Here is an 18,551-nt window from a genome sequence, read left to right as displayed (position 1 = left end):
TTGACACTACTCCCCCCCTTGTAGAAGCTTTTCCGTCATTGAAAACAAAGGTCGTGATATCTTCGTAAGAACATTAATGTTTTCCACAATGGTATCCTTCATGGATCTAGATGTCCTTTTGATTGGAACATGGTTCAGTAGGAGGTTCAATGAAATCAAGAAGAACATCTTGATTTTCCACATTGTTGTCCCTTTGCAATCGTCTTGTGTAGCCAGCCCATATCCAACATAGCATATAGACTCCATTTAGAACTCCCTTGGGTATGCTAAACGAGCTACCCCAACTAAGAGGTGTTTAAAAGAATACTCTTCTCACTTTCCATGAAAGTAACATGCCGATTACTCATCAGCGAAGGATAAGTCCTTAAAGTCATCATTCTTCACATCAGTAGACAACTCCACCATAGTTGTTGATCAAGGTTGAGAACTTGATTTAAATATGAAGGGACTAAACTTAGTTACAACATGCTTTGCCTCATGGTGAGCAAACTCCAACTAGAGAGATAAGCTTTGTAATTGATTGCTTGCTGCTAATGTATGCTCATAGCATATCCTTTAGCACAAGATTAACACTTGTAAATTGTCTATCCACCTCTAATTGTACTGGCAGTACTGAGTTGTGTTTCCCAATTGTTTATAGACAAACTCTGTGCAGCATTGCTGAGTAGTCAACAATGTTAGGAATAACCAACTTGGTTAAATGTACAAAGTTTAATCCCTGATCTACCAACACCCAAACTTTGTGAAATGCTTCATAAGCTATCAATTTCATGAATTTGCATGCCACTCCAAATCAGCTTTTGCTAAACACTAAGGCCCATAACACCTAGTGTGCATGCCTTTAGCAAAAAACTAATCCGAACCTGCATTTTCATGACTATAACTACCAATACATATGGCAAATATGATGCTCATAGGATACATCAAAGAGGAGAGTGAATAGTTAAGAAGAAACTAAATACTTCCTACTGCAATTACTTGCAAGTCTTGCTAAAACATTTGAACCGTAATAGAATGTGATACATAAATCACATCTAAGTACAAATAATGAAACATTTTCATTAAGAATACATAGCCTTGCTATATACATAAACAACCATCCGTTAATGTTGTTTAGCAACACCTGTAACCTTAACAAGTCATTCTAAGTACCCGACAATTTCTGGCCACTGAAATTTTTTTTGATACTATGTGCTCAAAATGGTTTGCAAAACAGATTTGACTAGCACTTAGGAACTGTGTCGCAACACATAATTGATATAACAGGCATCATTGTCAATCCCAGAAACTCATATTCTCCACATGTGGAATATGTCTCATATAATGACGTTTCAAAAAGTATGACATCCATCAACTACAAAATGTACTTATGTGTGGACGCAACTGTAAACACTTAGTGACATGAGTGAGAGGGATTCTCATAAACTTTGCTCCACACTGGCTAAACCAAACTCCATGAGTTCGTAGACCATGTTGCACCCCTTGTGACAACATGTGCCAAACAAAACCCTACCATGTAGGTCTATAACTGCAGATGCAAAAATGTACTAAGTACGCTATTCTCCCATAATTCTTGCTCCTACATGACTTTGTCATGTGGCTTAAGAGCAAAATGGATGAAAGCATTTTGAGCATATTCATCCCACTTGGAAAACTTAATCAAACCATATGTAGGAATGAAATAATATCAAAACATAGGCTTACCTAGGGAATAAATTAGATAACATCCAATTACTCAGAGTTAAGTGCACTAGCCAAATTTGAAAGGTATAACCTAAAAAGTATAACATGTAATTGATAACGCAAGGTTTTGCCTTGGCAGTCCAAACCCCTTGGTTAGATTCTGCATGTAAATTGTTGAAACAGTGGCCAACTCAATCTATCATGTCCAATAAAGATTGTACTCAACTTGTAAAGTTGATCTTATGGACTACCCCTTGGCAGATTTTGGACTTCTTTCCATGAAAGTACAGCTGTGAAGAGAACAATCAATTTTCATCACCACGCATGGAGTGATTTTTTATTAGTTGGGTAGTACACCTGAAAATACCACTCCTATAGCCACAATTAGTGCTATATATTAAACAATAGATCTTTGTAGGTTGGAATTCACAACTAGAGCTTGAAGAAATCATATCTCTCCATGGACAAGAGAGAAAAATTATCAACATCCCAAACAAAGGTAGCCATACTAAAGTTTCTTGGGTGTTCAAACAAGAGGTCACCTTGTTTGATTCTATTGTCCCATTGATTATTTGCTTGATAGCGATGCCATGCCTACTTGCTATCCACAAAAAGCATCATGTGTATTACCAGCACCTTGTGCATAGAAATTGCTCGTCACTGTAGTCATATACAACGATCACAAGCAAATATAAAAAACTCAACTTTTCCTAAATAGAGTAGGTGATGTTATAGCAAAAGCGTAAACCATGCTTTAGTGGATTGATTCCACCATAGTGGCATGCCATGAATGCATAGAATGATAAGCCCTTAGCTTCACTGATGGTCTCAACAGTGTGAATCGATAGCATACGTGCCTTGCACAATTTGTATTGGTATGGATACATCATAATTGGTCTTGCCAACTATAATTGTGAGCTTATGTTTTGTTATTGCTCATTTACTAAACATGTGTGTTGTTATCCTTGGTCCCAAGTTAATGGATAATACTTTGGCATCATGCAATAGAAGCCTTGCTTCATCCTATGTATGTCAAAGCACTTTGCTTTACACAACAAAGAAATACTTTTCAAATGAAATGTTAAAGACAAAAAAATAAGTAGAACTTGAAATTGGCTAACCTTGTTGCCCCTCTGAGAGCAGATACTTTCACTTGAATTTGGCTCGTAGCCACATATGGCGAGGAATTTAGATTTGTTGGTGGATGTACCTTGCATGCCCTTGTGGCTGGGTTCATACCGGACTCCAATTAAAAAAATCAAGTAGACGCGTTGCCAAGTATCCCCAAGTTGTTAAGCTAAGAAATATGCCCCAAAGTGAAGCCTTGCTTTGCATAAGTTCATCAAAAAGGTGAAATAGAATGCAACCTAGGTGCTCATAACTAACATGCGCTCTTGTTGACACCATCAAAGCAAAAGAGATTCAACCTCGTTGAGCTTGCATAGAAAATCGGTCATGCCAAAGCTTCCTTAGATTACCAATCTTGAAATAAATAGCTCAAGAAACTTAGCTATCAGTTTTCATCTTACTGGCAATATCTACTTGATCAAAGCAATATTTTCTTGTCAAGTTGGCATGATAAAAACTTTTGTAAGGTTAGTTCAAAATTGTAAACTGTAACTTGCTTATTGACTTGCTTGAATTGTCGCTTTGATGCCAGAATTTGTAGCACCCCTTGGTGTGGTTTGCATGTTGATAATCGCCAATTGTCTACCTTGTCAAGTAGGATACCATACTGGAAGCATAAAAATACCTACAGTAATTGCATAGACAAAGCGTACCTGAGTTGCCCAACGTTGTTGTGCATGTACCCGTTGCCAATTACCTGACCTTGAAAACCCATTAGAGCCGCCTTACCGACCATGGGTTGATCATGACCATTTCCGACTTCACAAGTTTAGATAACTTGCCTAGGATCCATGCACTAGCCCTGCACTAGCAAATCTAAACTCTGAACCAAAGAGAAAGATGCATGTCGGCTTCATGAATTGCCATAACTGATCAACCATGCCGAATACCTTTACCTTACAAGTCACATGCCTTGTTTGTACTTGCCTTACTACAATTGGATAACTTTACCAATTTTTATTGGCTTCTTGATTGTTTTGGAGCAAGATATTTTGCTTAAAATATTGAAACATTGTTCGTGGTCCTTGCTTTTGCATGTCACAACTTAGAATAAGCTCCGGCCTTGTAGCCCAACTTTGGGTACTAGTGTTGTTGTTAAACATTTGTGCATGTTCCACTTGGAAACCTTCATCAAATGCAAAATTTGAAACCCTATTGGGATACTTACCTCCCATCACAAGAAACCCAACTATTGCAAATCGTTGGCTTGTATAATTCTTCCAAGAAGTTGCACTTTGCCCAACTTGAACATACAAGTTCATTCGACATGTGCACTCAAGCGTAGCTCATCACAATCAAAAGGATAACCTCATGAAACAAGTTCCAACCTAGAAGGCAGTGAGAACTCAGAGATGTCGTCTCTTCAGCCTTTATGTTGCTTTAGCTTGAGTCCTTACGGTGAGAGTCTTTAGGATCCTCAGTTATGGGTCGATTCTTGTTGATATCTTCGAGGACGCCATGGCACCTTGAGAGAGAGAGAGAGAGAGAGAGAGAGAGAGAGAGAGAGAGAGAGAGAGAGAGAGAGAGAGACGCTTGATTCCATGCCATGGCAGATTTTTCATAGGAGAGATTGAGCAAGAGAGCAACTGAGAGAGAGAGAGAGAGAGAGAGAGAGAGAGAGAGAGAGAGAGAGAGAGTAGGTGGTTAAGTTAGACCCGTAGACTTTCCACCCTTCTTAACATTAAATAAATCAAATAGAGATGGAGACTCATAGTTTTGAACACCCTCAGCCAATAGTTTTTCTTAAAAAATTAATGCCAAAAAATACAACAGGTTGAGATGGGTGATAGTAAAACAATAGCATTGGGAGGAGAGATTCTATTTGGGAGACCATTAAGTAAAAGAGATCCTTGTTACCTGTCATCATCACCATAAAAGAACACAAAATTAGTCCATGGTGGAAGACAGGTGTCATAGAGAAATCTTACATGTTATAGATGTCCACTTAATAATAAAACAAACAAGAATCAATCTTAGACCTGTGAGAGTGACTCCATGGTGGGTAAGTGTAAGTTTGGGTAGATCTTGTCCCTTGTAATGTCAGCCTCTAGTTGTATGTGTGCAAAAAATGAAGAGATCCTTTCCCCTTTTATAGCTAGGCTTATGACTTTTGGGCTCCCCTCCTAGTTGGTTTATTTTAGAATGAGGAGAGTGGGAGAGTGGTGTAACTACCAAGATTCCAGGAGTGCACAGATACTCTTGGGTGGCTTTCTTATTTCAAATTGGGAGGCCTTTAGCATGTATAGCCTTTTCCCATTTATTAAGCCTAGATATCTTTTTTATGGGGGGTAAGAGAGAGGGACCCTCCTCCACCCACACTAGGATTGAGTGGTTATGGTTCCCTTATTGGGGGTGCTAGGCCCCAAAAAAAGGTGTCCTAGTGCCCTCCAATTTTTACCAGGTCCAGCACTTAAATGAGATTGCACATAAAGGGGTTTGCTGACATTTTTTTCAGACAGTTCCTCACATGTCTCCAAAGCTTAGCTCTCTCAAACCCGTTAAGACAAAAGGCATCAATGACTATATTTATATCATTTGCTGCATCTATGGGGAGGGTGTTACAAAAAAGTATGGGTTTCATATGTAAGATGATGACCTTATGTGCCCATTCTGAGGGTCAGTTGTTGGATCTCTTTAGATAACTAGTGGGGGGGACATCCTTCTAAGACTTCTTTTGCCCCCATCCTCTTATGTAGGGTGCCATTGCATATGGTGAGTGAATGATTAAGGAATTTAGTGTTGGTTCCACTAATGGCTTCTATGATCAAGCAAGGTGGGTAAATTTTGTGATGCTCTATGAAGTAGACACGGTCCTTTCAATCCACAAGGAATATGTCATCAAAATACATGTATGGGGTCCCAAGTTTGGTCAAAATGTATTGTGGGTTTGGTTGATTTAAGGTTGTGTTGATGTAGTTGTACTCCAAGGCATGAAGGTAATGGTTGCACCATAGAGGGGAGCATGCTAGCCCCATGGTGATGCCATTTGTTTGTTTTGTAAACTTCACCTTGTCATTGGATAAAGACATTGTTGATCAACCATGTGTTGAGTGTTATCACCTCATGCACATCAAATGATAGCCCACTTTTGTACTTATATGAGGTCCATGTGCCCTCAATACATTGGGATGGGATTTTATTTAAAGATATAAATTCTCCATGTGTTGTGGAGAAGACATATCTAATGTGCCCACTAAGTATTTGAGTAAGCCCTTGTATTCCGTCATGTGGGATGTTTTCATAGCATCTCTTAACATCCCCTGAGTAAAGGTATGTGGCTTTTTTGGGGAGGTTTATGATGCATTCATAGACTGACTCAACAATCCACCATGATTGTATGTGGAGGTTGTGAGAGAGTAATGCTCTTTGATTAATTTTTCGGGCTCGTGACTTGAGTGCGGTTATGCAAGTTTTGAGTATGCATGCCATAAGAAGGGAGGCTTCTGAATAGCAATAAGATGATCCACAAGTAGTCCATCTAAATGCCTTCTTGTGTAGTTTGTAAATCGCTGTGAGATAGGGTAATGTCAAGTTTAGAGGAATAGTAATTGGTTTTAGAAAGTCGGAGATTTGTGAGTGACCTCCATAATGTTTTGTGTCCATGAGGAGAAGTCTTTTCCTCTTGAGTCTTTCTTTGGCTTGAGAGGAGATAAATTGTTTGCAAATTGTTAGGATCCTTATCTACACATGTAGTGAAGAAGCTCTTGCGTGATTCCTCCACCTCGGTATCTAAAACCGGGTGGGGTTGATGCACTTTCTTTGTGGCCAAGTTGTTTTTACAATATGGCAAGAAGAGTGACATGAGTAGAGAAGTGTTCAAGGTCGGAGGTAATGTGATGCATTCTTTCTCAAGAAGTAACATAAGCACTCGGTTTAGTTCTTGATAAGCCAAATTAAAGTTGGGAGTCTTTGTAGGGATATGTACCAGGCCATTGTGGCATAGCCATACCGTATCTTGACTCATAAAACCATTCAAGTTTGTGGTGATGACACATAACATGCTCATTACAATCACATTGAGTGGTTGTGATTGAGGTGAATACCTCCCTGCCATTAAATGATGTAGGGAGTCAAAGCTCCAAGTAAACACGCATTGATCCCAAAGTGGGGTAGTTAAGATGCCAAGTCCAAAAAAGAAAAGCTTGAAAAAGCTTGCAACATTCCTCAGATCTAAAAAGGGGTTTACAAAATGGACCATATTAAAAAAACCGGCTTTCTTACTACGCTAGGGGAGACATAGCCGTCCATGAAGATCCCAAATTACCTGCAATTAATCATAGAGCAGGAATTTAGCACTTGCCATACAAATTGGTTAAAGGCTAATTTGGTTCTTGCAGTGGGGTTTAGAGAAGGTTGGATGAGATAAGAAGGGTAAGAGGGAGGGGGGCGAGGTGAGCAGCTACTCGCTGAAGAATCTGTAGGTGATGTTGTGCTCCATCTTGTCCCAAGGGTTGAGTTAAGAGGGTGCTGGTGTGTGTTATTGCGCCCGCGGCCCCGATGAGTGGGTGTGTGATCCCCACGAGTGTTCTTGTGTGCTCGTTGCTCTTGTGTGCCTCTGCTAGGCTGATTAGTGGCCTTTCACAAAACATCCAGGTGAGATGCCGAGTTAAATTCAGGGGGGGGGGGATGATTGAACAACACCGAATGTGTGAGAGTTTCCTTCAGCTTTTCTCGGTAGAGCATGTGCAGGAGAAGTGCTTTGATGACCTCCTTTCTTTAGCCACCCATCTAAGGAAGGCGATTGTGGATCGCTTGAAGATTTCTGTTGGGAAGAAGGTGCAGGGTAAGTTGTGGAGGATGAGCCGTCAAACCACAGCATGTTGCTGTCACGACATTGCTCTGTCTGGCCTGCCAATTCTCATCTGCATTTAATAAAAGGCCTGTGAACATTCCATACGTGGGTGGTGTAATTGATATCACGCGCTGAGAAGTGGAAATCACACCCTTCACACCAACAGTGCACTCAAAGGCAACGCTGCATCTGTAGCTTGCAAAAAAAGACATAGGAAAGGGCGTAGCAATAATCATATTTTCGATTAAGTTTGACGCATTTGTTGCAGACCAAGCTTGACAGCACCTTTATCTACGTCGTTCAGGAGAGAGTAAGCAGAAGGCCCTTAGTAAAGGAAGCTAATAAGGTGAATTTGCCAAAATTCCATGCTCGGTGTTGCACCTCCATTCAAGCAGTCTATTTAGGGATGTACGAATCTATATAAGACTCAAAAGGTTTGGTGCAGAGGCTTTGAGAGGGGGTGAATACAGCAAATGATTTGTCCGCTATTAATTGTTCTTCTTCATCCAAATCAGTTGGGAGTAGTAAGCTCTTAGTAGCTACAGGCGGGGAGGCGACCATTTCTGTGAATCCATGCAACAAGTGCTTTTTGTGTTGTCTGCCCAGAGGGTTGTTCCTCAACTTCTGCCCATGCCCCTCCATGAATATGCGGCCTGATTCTAGCCACTCCTTTTGTTCCTTTAGCATCATTCTCAGCTATGGCGGAAAGATTTTGTTGAATATTCTTGAGCCGGTGATGGCCGCGGCAGGATCTACTTGCACCATGGTGTATAAGTTGAACCAAGCTCCCATATCCAAGGTAGTGATGACGAATAGGTCGCTCTCATCACCCACGGCCTTTCGGTGTGCTTCAACAAGTGTGTGGTGGAACGCAGGGTCCGAAACGCAGAGGAGGAGACCTTGTATGATGGGGGGTAACACTAAGAAAAGGTTTTTGTAGCCTCCTTGTACTAGGTTTAGGTCCCAGCCACTTGGATGCTGCAATTAAGGAAAGGTGGGCACGAGTCAGTACCTTTTGTTTTCAAGTAAGAGAAAAGAAAAAACTGGAGTGCTTCGTTAGCTGCATTCGCATTGAATTGAGATCGAACAAAATATTGGAAACTTATAGAGAGAGAGAGAGAGAGAGAGAGAGAGATTCTTCATGAAAGCGTGTTAGATGTTTCTACCTAAGAGTACCGATCGTTGTGGTTCACAGGTGTACCTCCGCATAAATTGGATAATGATCGTAGTGCTTCAGAGGGGTACCTCGCCAAAAACCACAAGGAAGAACTCATTTTATCGATGGTTATAGAGATATGTATCATTCCACGTTGCCATGTCTTGGTGCATTGTCTGTGTGTCCCTTTGTTGGGCATAACAAGTACTTGTCACTTTCAACTAAAACCTCAATTTGATGCTTTTATCAAAACACAAAATATAAGTGTACCTTTGCTATAGGTCGTCTCCATCGAAGCAAAATGTTGGATGGATCGGCTAATGTTGGATGGATCAACTGCTAGACCTCCTTTGCATTGTTGCATCACCTTCCCACCAGTATGTGTTGTTTCATCGTCATCCCTTCGATGACTTTTGCCAACATGTCGACTGTCACATTTACTTTTTCTATCATGCCTACCACTACAAGAGCCCCCGATTCACATCTATTGAAAATAGCCTAGAGGTTTCTGGCGTTTCCCTTGTGGAGAAAATCATGCAATCAGGAGAGAGGCCATCGTTTCACATATGTTGAAAATTGCCCCTACGGGGAAAATCATGCAATCAATGAATTTTAGATTCGTGGAAGCTTTTTGAGAAGTTTTGGTGCTCTCCAAATTAGAGTGAATTTTGAAGCCCATATCAGTATCCTGCATAGAGCCACATGCCTTCAAGATGCATGCATATGTGATTTCATATGGACAAAGGCCCTCACTTTGCATCTGCTGAAAACATACTAGAGCTCTTTGGCCCTGCTCTTGTTGTGAGTATCCCGCAATCAATGCTTGGCATACATATCTATCGAGGCAGAGCAAAATACGAAATCTTTTTAATAGTCTTTAACTAACAATACAATTGTGAATTTTTGTGCCCACATCAACATCTTGTGTAGAGTCACATGCTTCCAAGATGCATACGTAGGTGATTGCATCTGGAGAGTGGCCCTCGCTTCGCATCTGCTGAAAACAGAATGGGGCTTTTTGGATCTACCCCGTGTGGCAAATCCTTTAATCAGTGCATTTAACGAGTCCACACTCCGGAAAGAAGGCTCCTTGAGCACTTCTGTGCTCTCTTAAGGACACCACATTTAGCAAACATGTCAACCAAGGCATTGTCAAGCACGATACCCTTTTCAACAGCCCCTGACTAACAATATTATCACAAATGTTTATGCCCATATCAGTATCCTGCATAGATCCACATGCCTTCAAGATGCACGCGTATATAATTGCACGTGGAGAGAAGTTCTCGCTTTGCATCCACCACTAGAATCAACCTAAAGATCTCTGGCCGTGCTTCTATAGTGCATATCCCGCAACCAACACACTCCAAGAGACGACATTCTGGATAGAAGGTCCTCAAGAGCTTTTTGTGCCTTACAAAGCGCACCACATTTGGCATACATATCGACTAAGGCATTGCCAAGCACAACAATCTTTTGCAACAATCCATCACTAATAATATCAGAGTAAATTTTTAAGCCCATATCAACATCTTGCATAGAGTCACATGCCTTCAAGATGCATACGGGCAGAGGCCCTCGCTTTGCATCAACATCTTGTGTAGAGCCATACGAATTCATACGTAGGCGATTACATCTGGAGAGAGGCCCTCGCTTCACATCTGCTGAAAACAAATTGGCACGACATCTCTTTTCAACAGCCTTAGACCAACAATATCATCGTGATTTTTTGTGTCTATATCAGCATCTTGTATAGAGACACAATGCGCATGCCTTTAAGATGCACACATAGGTGATTGCGTCTAGAGATAGGCCCTTGCTATGCACCAGTTGAAAACATCCCACAACTTCCTAGCCCTCTCTGGGAATATCCTGCAATCAGTGTGTTCCACAAAATGACATCCCACACAATAACCTTGTCAAAGACTTGATAAGTGCACCTCACTTGACATACTTACTGACCAACATTTTCTCCAAGTATGCATTCTTTTCAAGTAACCCACTATCACAAATATCAGCACGAATGCTACTGCCTTGGTACAAAACCTTCTCCTTAGCACAGTCTTTAAGTGATATCACAAAATAAAGATTGATTCTCTTGCTCTCCATTTTTGCTTGTCTAGCCTTTATTGTTGCTTGCTTGGAGGTGTTGCGAGAGAAAATGGAAGTGTGTGGAGCAAGGCATTGTCAAGCACGACAATTTTTGCAACAACCCTTGGCTAATAATATCAGAACAAATATTTAAGCTCGTATCAACATCTTGGGTAGGGCCACATGCCTTAAAGATGCATGCATAGGTGATTGCATCTCTGCTGAGCATATCCTGCAATCAGTGCGTTCCACAAGGCGAAGTCCCATACAGTAAGCTCGTCAAAGACTTGATGCGCACTGACAACACTTGACATACATACTAACCAACATTTTTCCAAGTATGCATTCTTTTAAAGTTACCCACTATCGCGAATATTAACATGAATCATAATGTCTTGGTACAAAAGGTCAAGATGCATGCGTATGTGATTGCATCTAGAGAGAGCCCTTGCTTTGCATCGACTAAAAATAGCCTTGAGCTTTTTGGCCCGCTCCTGTTGTATGCATCCCGCAATCAATGCACTCCAAGAAAAAAAATTCTAGATAAAAAGCTCCGCAACATTTTTTGTGCTTTCCAAAGTGTACCACAGTTGGCATACATATCAACCAAGGCATAGCAAATCCCGAAAGTTTTTTGAAATAGAAGTGCATTCCAAGAGACATTGTTCCGAACAAAAATATCCTCAAGCACTATTTGTGGTTTCTCAAGTGCACCGCATTTCTCTGTTGGGCATATCGTGCAATCAGTGCGTTCCACAAGATGACATCCCGCACAGTAAGCTCGTTGAAGACTTGCTGCACACTAACAGGTGCAACGCACTTGACATAATTATTCATCAACATTTTTCCAAGTATGCATTCTTTTCCAGTTACCCACTATCAACATAATCCTACTGCCTTGGTACAAAACCTTCTCCTTAGCACAATCTTTAAGCGAGCTCATGAAAGAAAGACCCATACTCTTTCTTGTCTGCGGAGCCATGTGTGTGCCAATTCCTTCTTTTCTGTGTGTGTGAGTGTGTGCACGCGCAATTGACGGGGACAAGGTCAGTCTTCGAGAAAAATGTGTCTCAGTATACATCTCTCCCTGTTTAGAATCCCAAAATGCAAGTTGAGAGCTAAGCAAAAAGGAAAAAATCCATATAAACCTAGGGAAAACTAGTGTAAAAATAGAAAAAAGCCGACCATATTTTCAAAATTTCCTCGTGGGAGGAGTAATAACGGGATTTTTGTTGTATACGAACATGGTTTTTCCCAAACACTGGACAGGGTGAGTTATATGCTTTGCTGCGTGAGATTTAGGCATTGCGACAGATTTTCATGCAATTTCTTTTAACCATTGCTTTTCCCAGTTTTTGTGTACACCAATTGTGTCTCTGTCCAATCAAGGGAAGCCGCCAACGCCCACCAAGCAAGACTAGAAGCAGCGATTTGTCATAACTAGGGTTCGAACTAGAGTGCGTCGTTAGCCGCATTTGTATTGAATTGAAGTGGGTCCAAGGGTAAGAGAAGACAAGAACCTAGAAGAGAAATGATGTGTGTGTGTGTGTGTGTGTGTGTGTGTGTGTGTGTGTGTGTGTGTGTGTGTGTGTGTGTGAGAGAGAGAGAGAGAGAGAGAGAGAGAGCTTGTGCTTTGTTTTCCACAAATCCTATTACCTTGAGTTAACATAATCCTATTTTGACAACGTGATGATCTTCATGTCCCAATGTTGATATGTCTAAATATGTTTTTAGATTTTAGATTGTATCAATTCTTTGAGTCAATCTCGATCTATTGTCTGAATTCTTGTCATTTGTATATGACACTTCAACATTTCTCAAATGGAAAAAAAAAACGACAAATTCTATTATTTGATGCCATTAATTATGTCTTAAGATTTTTATTAATTGGGAGGTGAGAAATTAAAATGAAGGAAGAGGGGAGAGAGAGAGAGAGAGAGAGAGAGAGAGAGAGAGAGTTTTTCCATCAAAGTGCTAGATATTCTTTTACTTGAGAGCTTGTTTGGGATACCGATCATAGTGTTTCAGAGCTTACCTTGCAAAAACCATAAAGAGGGTTGTGTTTTGTCAAGATCAATGTTTGTAATCATAGAAGATGTCAATGTTATTAATTATTTGTTGTTCCATTTTTATGTTTCAAAAAGAAAAACATGCAAGTCTCTTTGCATGGGGGAGGTTTGCACAGTCCTCCCCAACTTTTATAATACGAGGGAACGTGCCATTCCCACGGCAGCGTGCAATTTTCAGGGCGTTCATTAACTGCGTTCTCAGTGTCAAAAATAAGAAAATGGTAATGCTTACTCATCGTGCAATTATCGTCGATGCACGCAGCTTACATTTAACTTTTCGTATCACTGCACTTCTTTGAACAAACATGATAGTTGAGGTGGAGTTGAAGCTCCTCGAGCACTTTTCGTGCGTTCTGAAGAGCACCACATGTGATGTACACATAGTCCCAGGCAAAGCCAAGGACAACTTCTTTCATGTATCGCTCATTGGCCTTGCTCTTGTTGTGCACATCCCACAATGAGTGCATTCTCCTTATCCACATTGTAGATAGAAAGATGAAAATAGCCTAGAGCTTGTTGGGCTTGCTCTTGCGGTGTGTATCCCACTACCTATCCATTGAAAGAGGCGTCATTCCCATCATTTAATGCATTCGACAAGAAACATTTCGGGCAAAATGGTCATGAAGAACATGAATTTCAAAGCTTCCTCACCTGCCCTTGCTTGGCGTCTTGGAGGTCAATAAAAAACAATAAAAAGGTTATTTTTGTGCCTGTATCAGCCTCTTGCCATCTCTTTTCGAGAGAAATTTGCATAGAGCCACATGCCTGCAAGATGCACACGTAGGTGATAGCGTCTGGAGAAAGGCCCTTGCTTTGCATGTGCTAAAAAAGGCCCAGACCTTGCTAGGCATACCATGCACTCAGTGCGTTCCAAAAGACGACATCCCCGCACAGAAGCACCACATCTCGCATACATATCGACCAAGGCATTGCCAAGCATGGCAATTGTTTGCAACAGCCCCTTTCCTAACAATATCAGAGTTTGCCAAGCACGACAACTTTTTGTTGAAGTGTCCACAATTGGCGTACATTACTGTAGTCAATGCACTTGAAGAGATGGAATTCGGGACATGAAGCTCCTCAAGCATGTTTTGTGATTTCTGAAGTGCACCACATTGAGCATGCGTTCGACCAAGCGATTTCCAAGCGATACAATTTTATGAAAACGCCCTAGTGAAAGTGTCCCACAATTGGCGTACATATCAACAAAGGAAGTTCCAAGCATGCCATCTATTTTAGAGAGCCTCTTGCATAGAGCCACATGCCTGCAAGATGCACACGTAGGTAATAGCATCTGGAGAAGGCCCTCACTTTGCACCTGTTCTAAACAACCCATAGCTTCCTGGCCCGGTGTCGGGCATATCTTGCAATTAGTGCATTTCAAAAGATGACATCCCACACAAGAGCACCACATTTGGTGTACGTATAAACCAAGGCATTGCCAGGCATAATAGTTTTCTGTAGCAACCCATGACTAACAACATCATAGAAAATTTTTAACCCCAGATTGGCCTCTTGCATACAGACACATGCCTTGTAGATGAATGCATACGTGATTGCATTTGGAGAGAGGCCCTCTCTTTGGATCGGATGAAAACAACTGAGAGCTTTCTGTCCTTGTTATGCTGCATGTATCCTGCAATCAATGCACTCCAAGAGACGGTATTGGGAGTAGGAAGCTCCTCAAGCTCGTTTTGTGCTTTCTGAAATGCACCACATTTAGCATACGTATCAACCAAGCATGACAATTTTTATGAACAACCCTTGCTGAAGTGTCCCACATTTGGCATACATATCGATCAAGGCATTGCCAAGCACGCCATCTCTCTTTGAGAGCAATTTGCATAGAGCCACATGCTTGCAAGATGCACATGTAGCTGATAGCGTCTGGAGAAACTTGAAAGGCCCTCGCTTTGCACCTGCTGAAAACAGCCCAGAGCTTGCCAATCCGCTGTTGTTCGGCATATCCTGCAATCTGTACGTTCCAAAAGATGGCATCCCGCACAAGCACCACATCTGGCATAGACATCGACCAAGGCATTGCCAAGCATGGAAATTTTTTTTAACATCCCCTTACTACCAATATCGAAGTGAATTTTTAAACCCACAACAGCGTCTTGTGTGCCTTCAAGATGCACTCTTATGTGATTGCATATAGAGAGAGGCCCTCGCTCTGCATCCACTGAAAACAACTGAGAGCTTTCCGTCCCTGCTCCTGTTGCGCGTATCTAGCAGTCAATGCACTCCAAGAGATGGCATTGGGGACAGGAAATCCATAGCCACGTTTTGTGATTTTTGAAGTGCACCACATTTAGCATATGTCTTGACCAAGGCATTTCCAAGCATGGAAAAGTTTTGCAACAGTCCCTAACTAACAATATCAGAGTGAATTTATAAGCGCATGTTGGAATCTTGCGTACAGCAACATGCCTACAAGATGCACGCTTATGTGATCGAATCTGAGAGAGGCCCTCCCTTTGCATCTGCTGAAAACAGCCAAGAGCTTTTTGGCCCTGCTCCAGTTGCGTGTATCCCGCAATCAATACACTCCAAGAGACGGCACTCGGGACAGGTAGCTCCTCAAGCACGTTTTGGGCGTATTCTGCAGACAACACATTTCAAGTGAAGAGCATGCCTATAAAGACATTTCATGTTTCCATGATGGCCCCACATTTGACATACATATGGACCAACGTGGTTCCAAAAGCAGCACCAGTTGATTGTGAATTCTCTTACCCATATGACAGTCTTGCATAAGAACATATCCCAAGCACGGCAATTTTTTGAAACAGCCATATCTAAAGGGCCCCACAATTGGCGTACATTCCTGCAATCAATGCACTGTAGGAGACGGCATTCGGGAGTAGAAGCTCCGCAAGCACGTTTTGTGCTTTTTGAAGTGCACTACATTCAGCATACGTATTGACCAAGGCATTGGCAAGCAAGACAACTTTTTGAAAAAGCCTTCGCTGAAGTGTCCCACGTTTGGCTTACGTATCAATGAAGGCAGTGCCAAGCACGCCATCTCTTTTACAGAGCATGTTGCATCGAGCCACATGCCTGCAAGATGCATACGTAGGTGATAGCATCTGGAGAAAGGCCCTCATTTCGCAAACCACACATGTTCAAAACAACCCATAGCTTCCTGGCCCGGCCTTGTTGGACATATTCTGCAATCAATGCATTCCAAAAGACCACATCCCGCACAAGAGCCCCACATTTGGCGTACATATCAACCAAGGCATTGCCAGGTCCGGCAGGTTTCTTCCGCAACCCCTGACTAACAATATCAGAGCGAAATTTTAAGCCCATACTGGTATCTTGCGTACACACATGTGGCTTCAAGATGCACGCATATGTGATTTTTTCTGGAGAGAGGCCCTCGCTTCGGATCCTTTGAAAACAGCCAAAAGATTTCTGGACCGGGCTCCTGATGTGCTTATCCCGCAATCAATGCATTAGAGCAAGAAGATCCTCAAGCTCGTTTTGTGCTTTTTGAAGTGCACCACATTCAGCATATGTATCGATCAAGGCATTCCCAAGCACGACAAATTCTATAAACAACCCTTGCTGAAGTGTCCCACATTTATCATACATATTGACCAAGGCAGTGCCAAGCACACCATATCTTTTCGAGAGCAATTTTCATAGAGCGACATGCCTGCAAGATGCACACGTAGGTGACAGTGTCTAGAGAAAGGCACCGCTTTGCACCTGCTAAAAACAGTCCAGAGCTTGCTGGCCCGTGGCAATTGTTGGGCATATCCTGCAATCAATGTGTTCCAAAAGACAACATCCCGTGCAAAATTATTGCAATCCAAGAGACAACATTCCGGACAGGAAGCTCCTCAAGCACTTTTTGTGCTTTCTCAAGCGCACCACATGTGGCATACATATCAACCAAGACAGTGCCAAGTATGACATCTTTTTTAAACAGCCTCTGACTTACAATATACCGGTGATGCTTACAAGATATTTTATCCACCTCGCAAAGATAATCACGAAAAGGATATCGATCAAGAACTTTTTGTGCTTTCGTGAGAGTCTCACATTTGACATACATATTCGATCAAAGCACCACCGAGCACACGATCTCATCATGAATTCTCTTTGAGCTGTTGCTGCCCTATTGCTGGGTCGAGACGTGCCTCAATTCAAGGAGTTGCACTCTGCAACAGAGAGCTGCTTAGATTCAAGGAGCTACTTAGCACTACATTCCAAGAGTCCACACTCTTGATAGGAAGCTGAAAATAGCCTAGAGCTTTCTAGCCCTGCTCTCGTGACTAGTGCATTCCAAGAGACATCATTCCAAGTGATCCTTACATGGGGATTTAGAGAGAGCTTGCTTTGCATCCGCTAAAAACAGCCTAGAGCTTTTTGGTCCTACTCTTGTTGCGCACATCCTGCAATCATTGCAATCGAAGAGGCGACATTCCAGACAGGAAGCTCCTCAAGCACTTTTTGTGCTTTCTTAAGCGCACCACATGTGGCATACATATCGACCCCAAGACAGTGCCAAGTATGACATCTTTTTTAAACAGCCTTTGACTTACAATATACCGGTGATGCTTACAAGATATTTATCCACCCCGCAAAGATAATCACGGAAAGGATACCCATCAAGAACTTTTTATGCTTTCGCGAGAGTCTCACATTTGACATACATATTCGATCAAAGCACCACCGAGCATATGATCTCATCATGAATTCTCTTTGAGTTGTTGCTGCCCTACTGTTGGGTTGAGACGTGCCTCAATTCAAGGAGTTGCACTCTGCAACAGAGAGCTGCTTAGATACAAGGAGCTGCTTAGCACTACATTCCAAGAGTCCACACTCTTGATAGGAAGTTGAAAACAGCATGGAGCTTTTTGGCCCTGCTCCTGTTGTGCATGTCCCGTGACTAGTGCATTCCAAGAGACATCATTTTAAGTGATCCTTCAAGATGCATGCGTAGGTGATTGCATCTGGTTTGGAAAGTGATGCCAGGTGGATGAACGTGGAGCCAGAATTTAAATTTCTCATGTATGCTAACAAAGTAAAAAGGTCTAGCTATTGCAATACTGGACAGACGGAGCGATGTCGCAGGAGATATGGATGAGCTAGTTGTGAAACGCAGAAAGCAAGAGCAGCCGCGTAACGTGATAATCACTGGCTATGGAGATAATCGTTCCTGCACGGGGACCACAGTTGCAGATGCGCTTCTCTTGATGTCGAAAGGTAAGATAGAGAAGAAGCTGATCCTTGAAGCGGTTGTGGATGGAGATAATGGGGGTAAACCTGTTGTCCCGCCACTGCTTTGTATTGAGACTTGCTGGCATTACTGTGTGAAGACAGAGGTGCAGGAACGGTTGCCTCGTCGATTTGCAGCTGGTTGCTAGGACAGAGGTGCAGGAACGATTTGCCTCGTCGACCAACGTACACACTCACCAGTATGATCCTCAATATGTGACTTTATAATGCGAAGCAACATATCTCACTGTTGACTTGGTACAAATCCTTCTTTTGAGCACCTGCTTCTAGTTCAAATGCATGAATACCATGATGAGGACTCAAGCACGCGTATGTGATAGCATCTAGAGAGAGACCCTCTTGTTGCATCCGCTGAAAACAGCCAAGAGCTTTCTGGCCCTGC

At 42.1% G+C, this 18,551-nt stretch overlaps 1 protein-coding gene across 1 annotated transcript; it reads right to left on the bottom strand.

The window, feature by feature from the left end:
- Positions 1-7,539: 7,539 nt before the first annotated feature.
- Positions 7,540-14,948, bottom strand: LOC147453932 (uncharacterized). Its single transcript, XM_086516985.1, has 6 exons — positions 14,738-14,948; positions 13,773-13,885; positions 13,571-13,684; positions 11,436-11,652; positions 10,705-10,822; positions 7,540-7,792 (listed from the first exon to the last, which is right to left on the bottom strand). Exons 1-6 carry the CDS (start codon positions 14,946-14,948, stop codon positions 7,540-7,542), a joined length of 1,026 nt encoding a protein of 341 aa, XP_086373111.1.
- Positions 14,949-18,551: the final 3,603 nt, after the last annotated feature.

Source organism: Adiantum capillus-veneris, chromosome 7 (assembly GCF_014529385.1).
Source record: "Adiantum capillus-veneris isolate H3 chromosome 7, ASM1452938v2, whole genome shotgun sequence".
NCBI lineage: Eukaryota > Viridiplantae > Streptophyta > Polypodiopsida > Polypodiales > Pteridaceae > Adiantum > Adiantum capillus-veneris.
This window is presented reverse-complemented; position numbering and strand designations above follow the sequence as displayed.

Coding starts and splice junctions, on each gene's coding strand:
- LOC147453932 (XM_086516985.1), bottom strand. CDS start 14,948: ATGTCTATGCCAGATGTGGTGCTTGTGCGGGATGCCATCTTTTGGAAC. Junction 13,886..14,737: donor TGCTCTCAAAGAGAGATGGC/GTGCTTGGCAAT, acceptor TGATATTGTTAG/GAAAGGGGCTGTTGCAAACA. Junction 11,653..13,570: donor AAGACGCCAAGCAAGGGCAG/GTGAGGAAGCTT, acceptor TGCACCTGTTAG/TGTGCAGCAAGTCTTCAACG.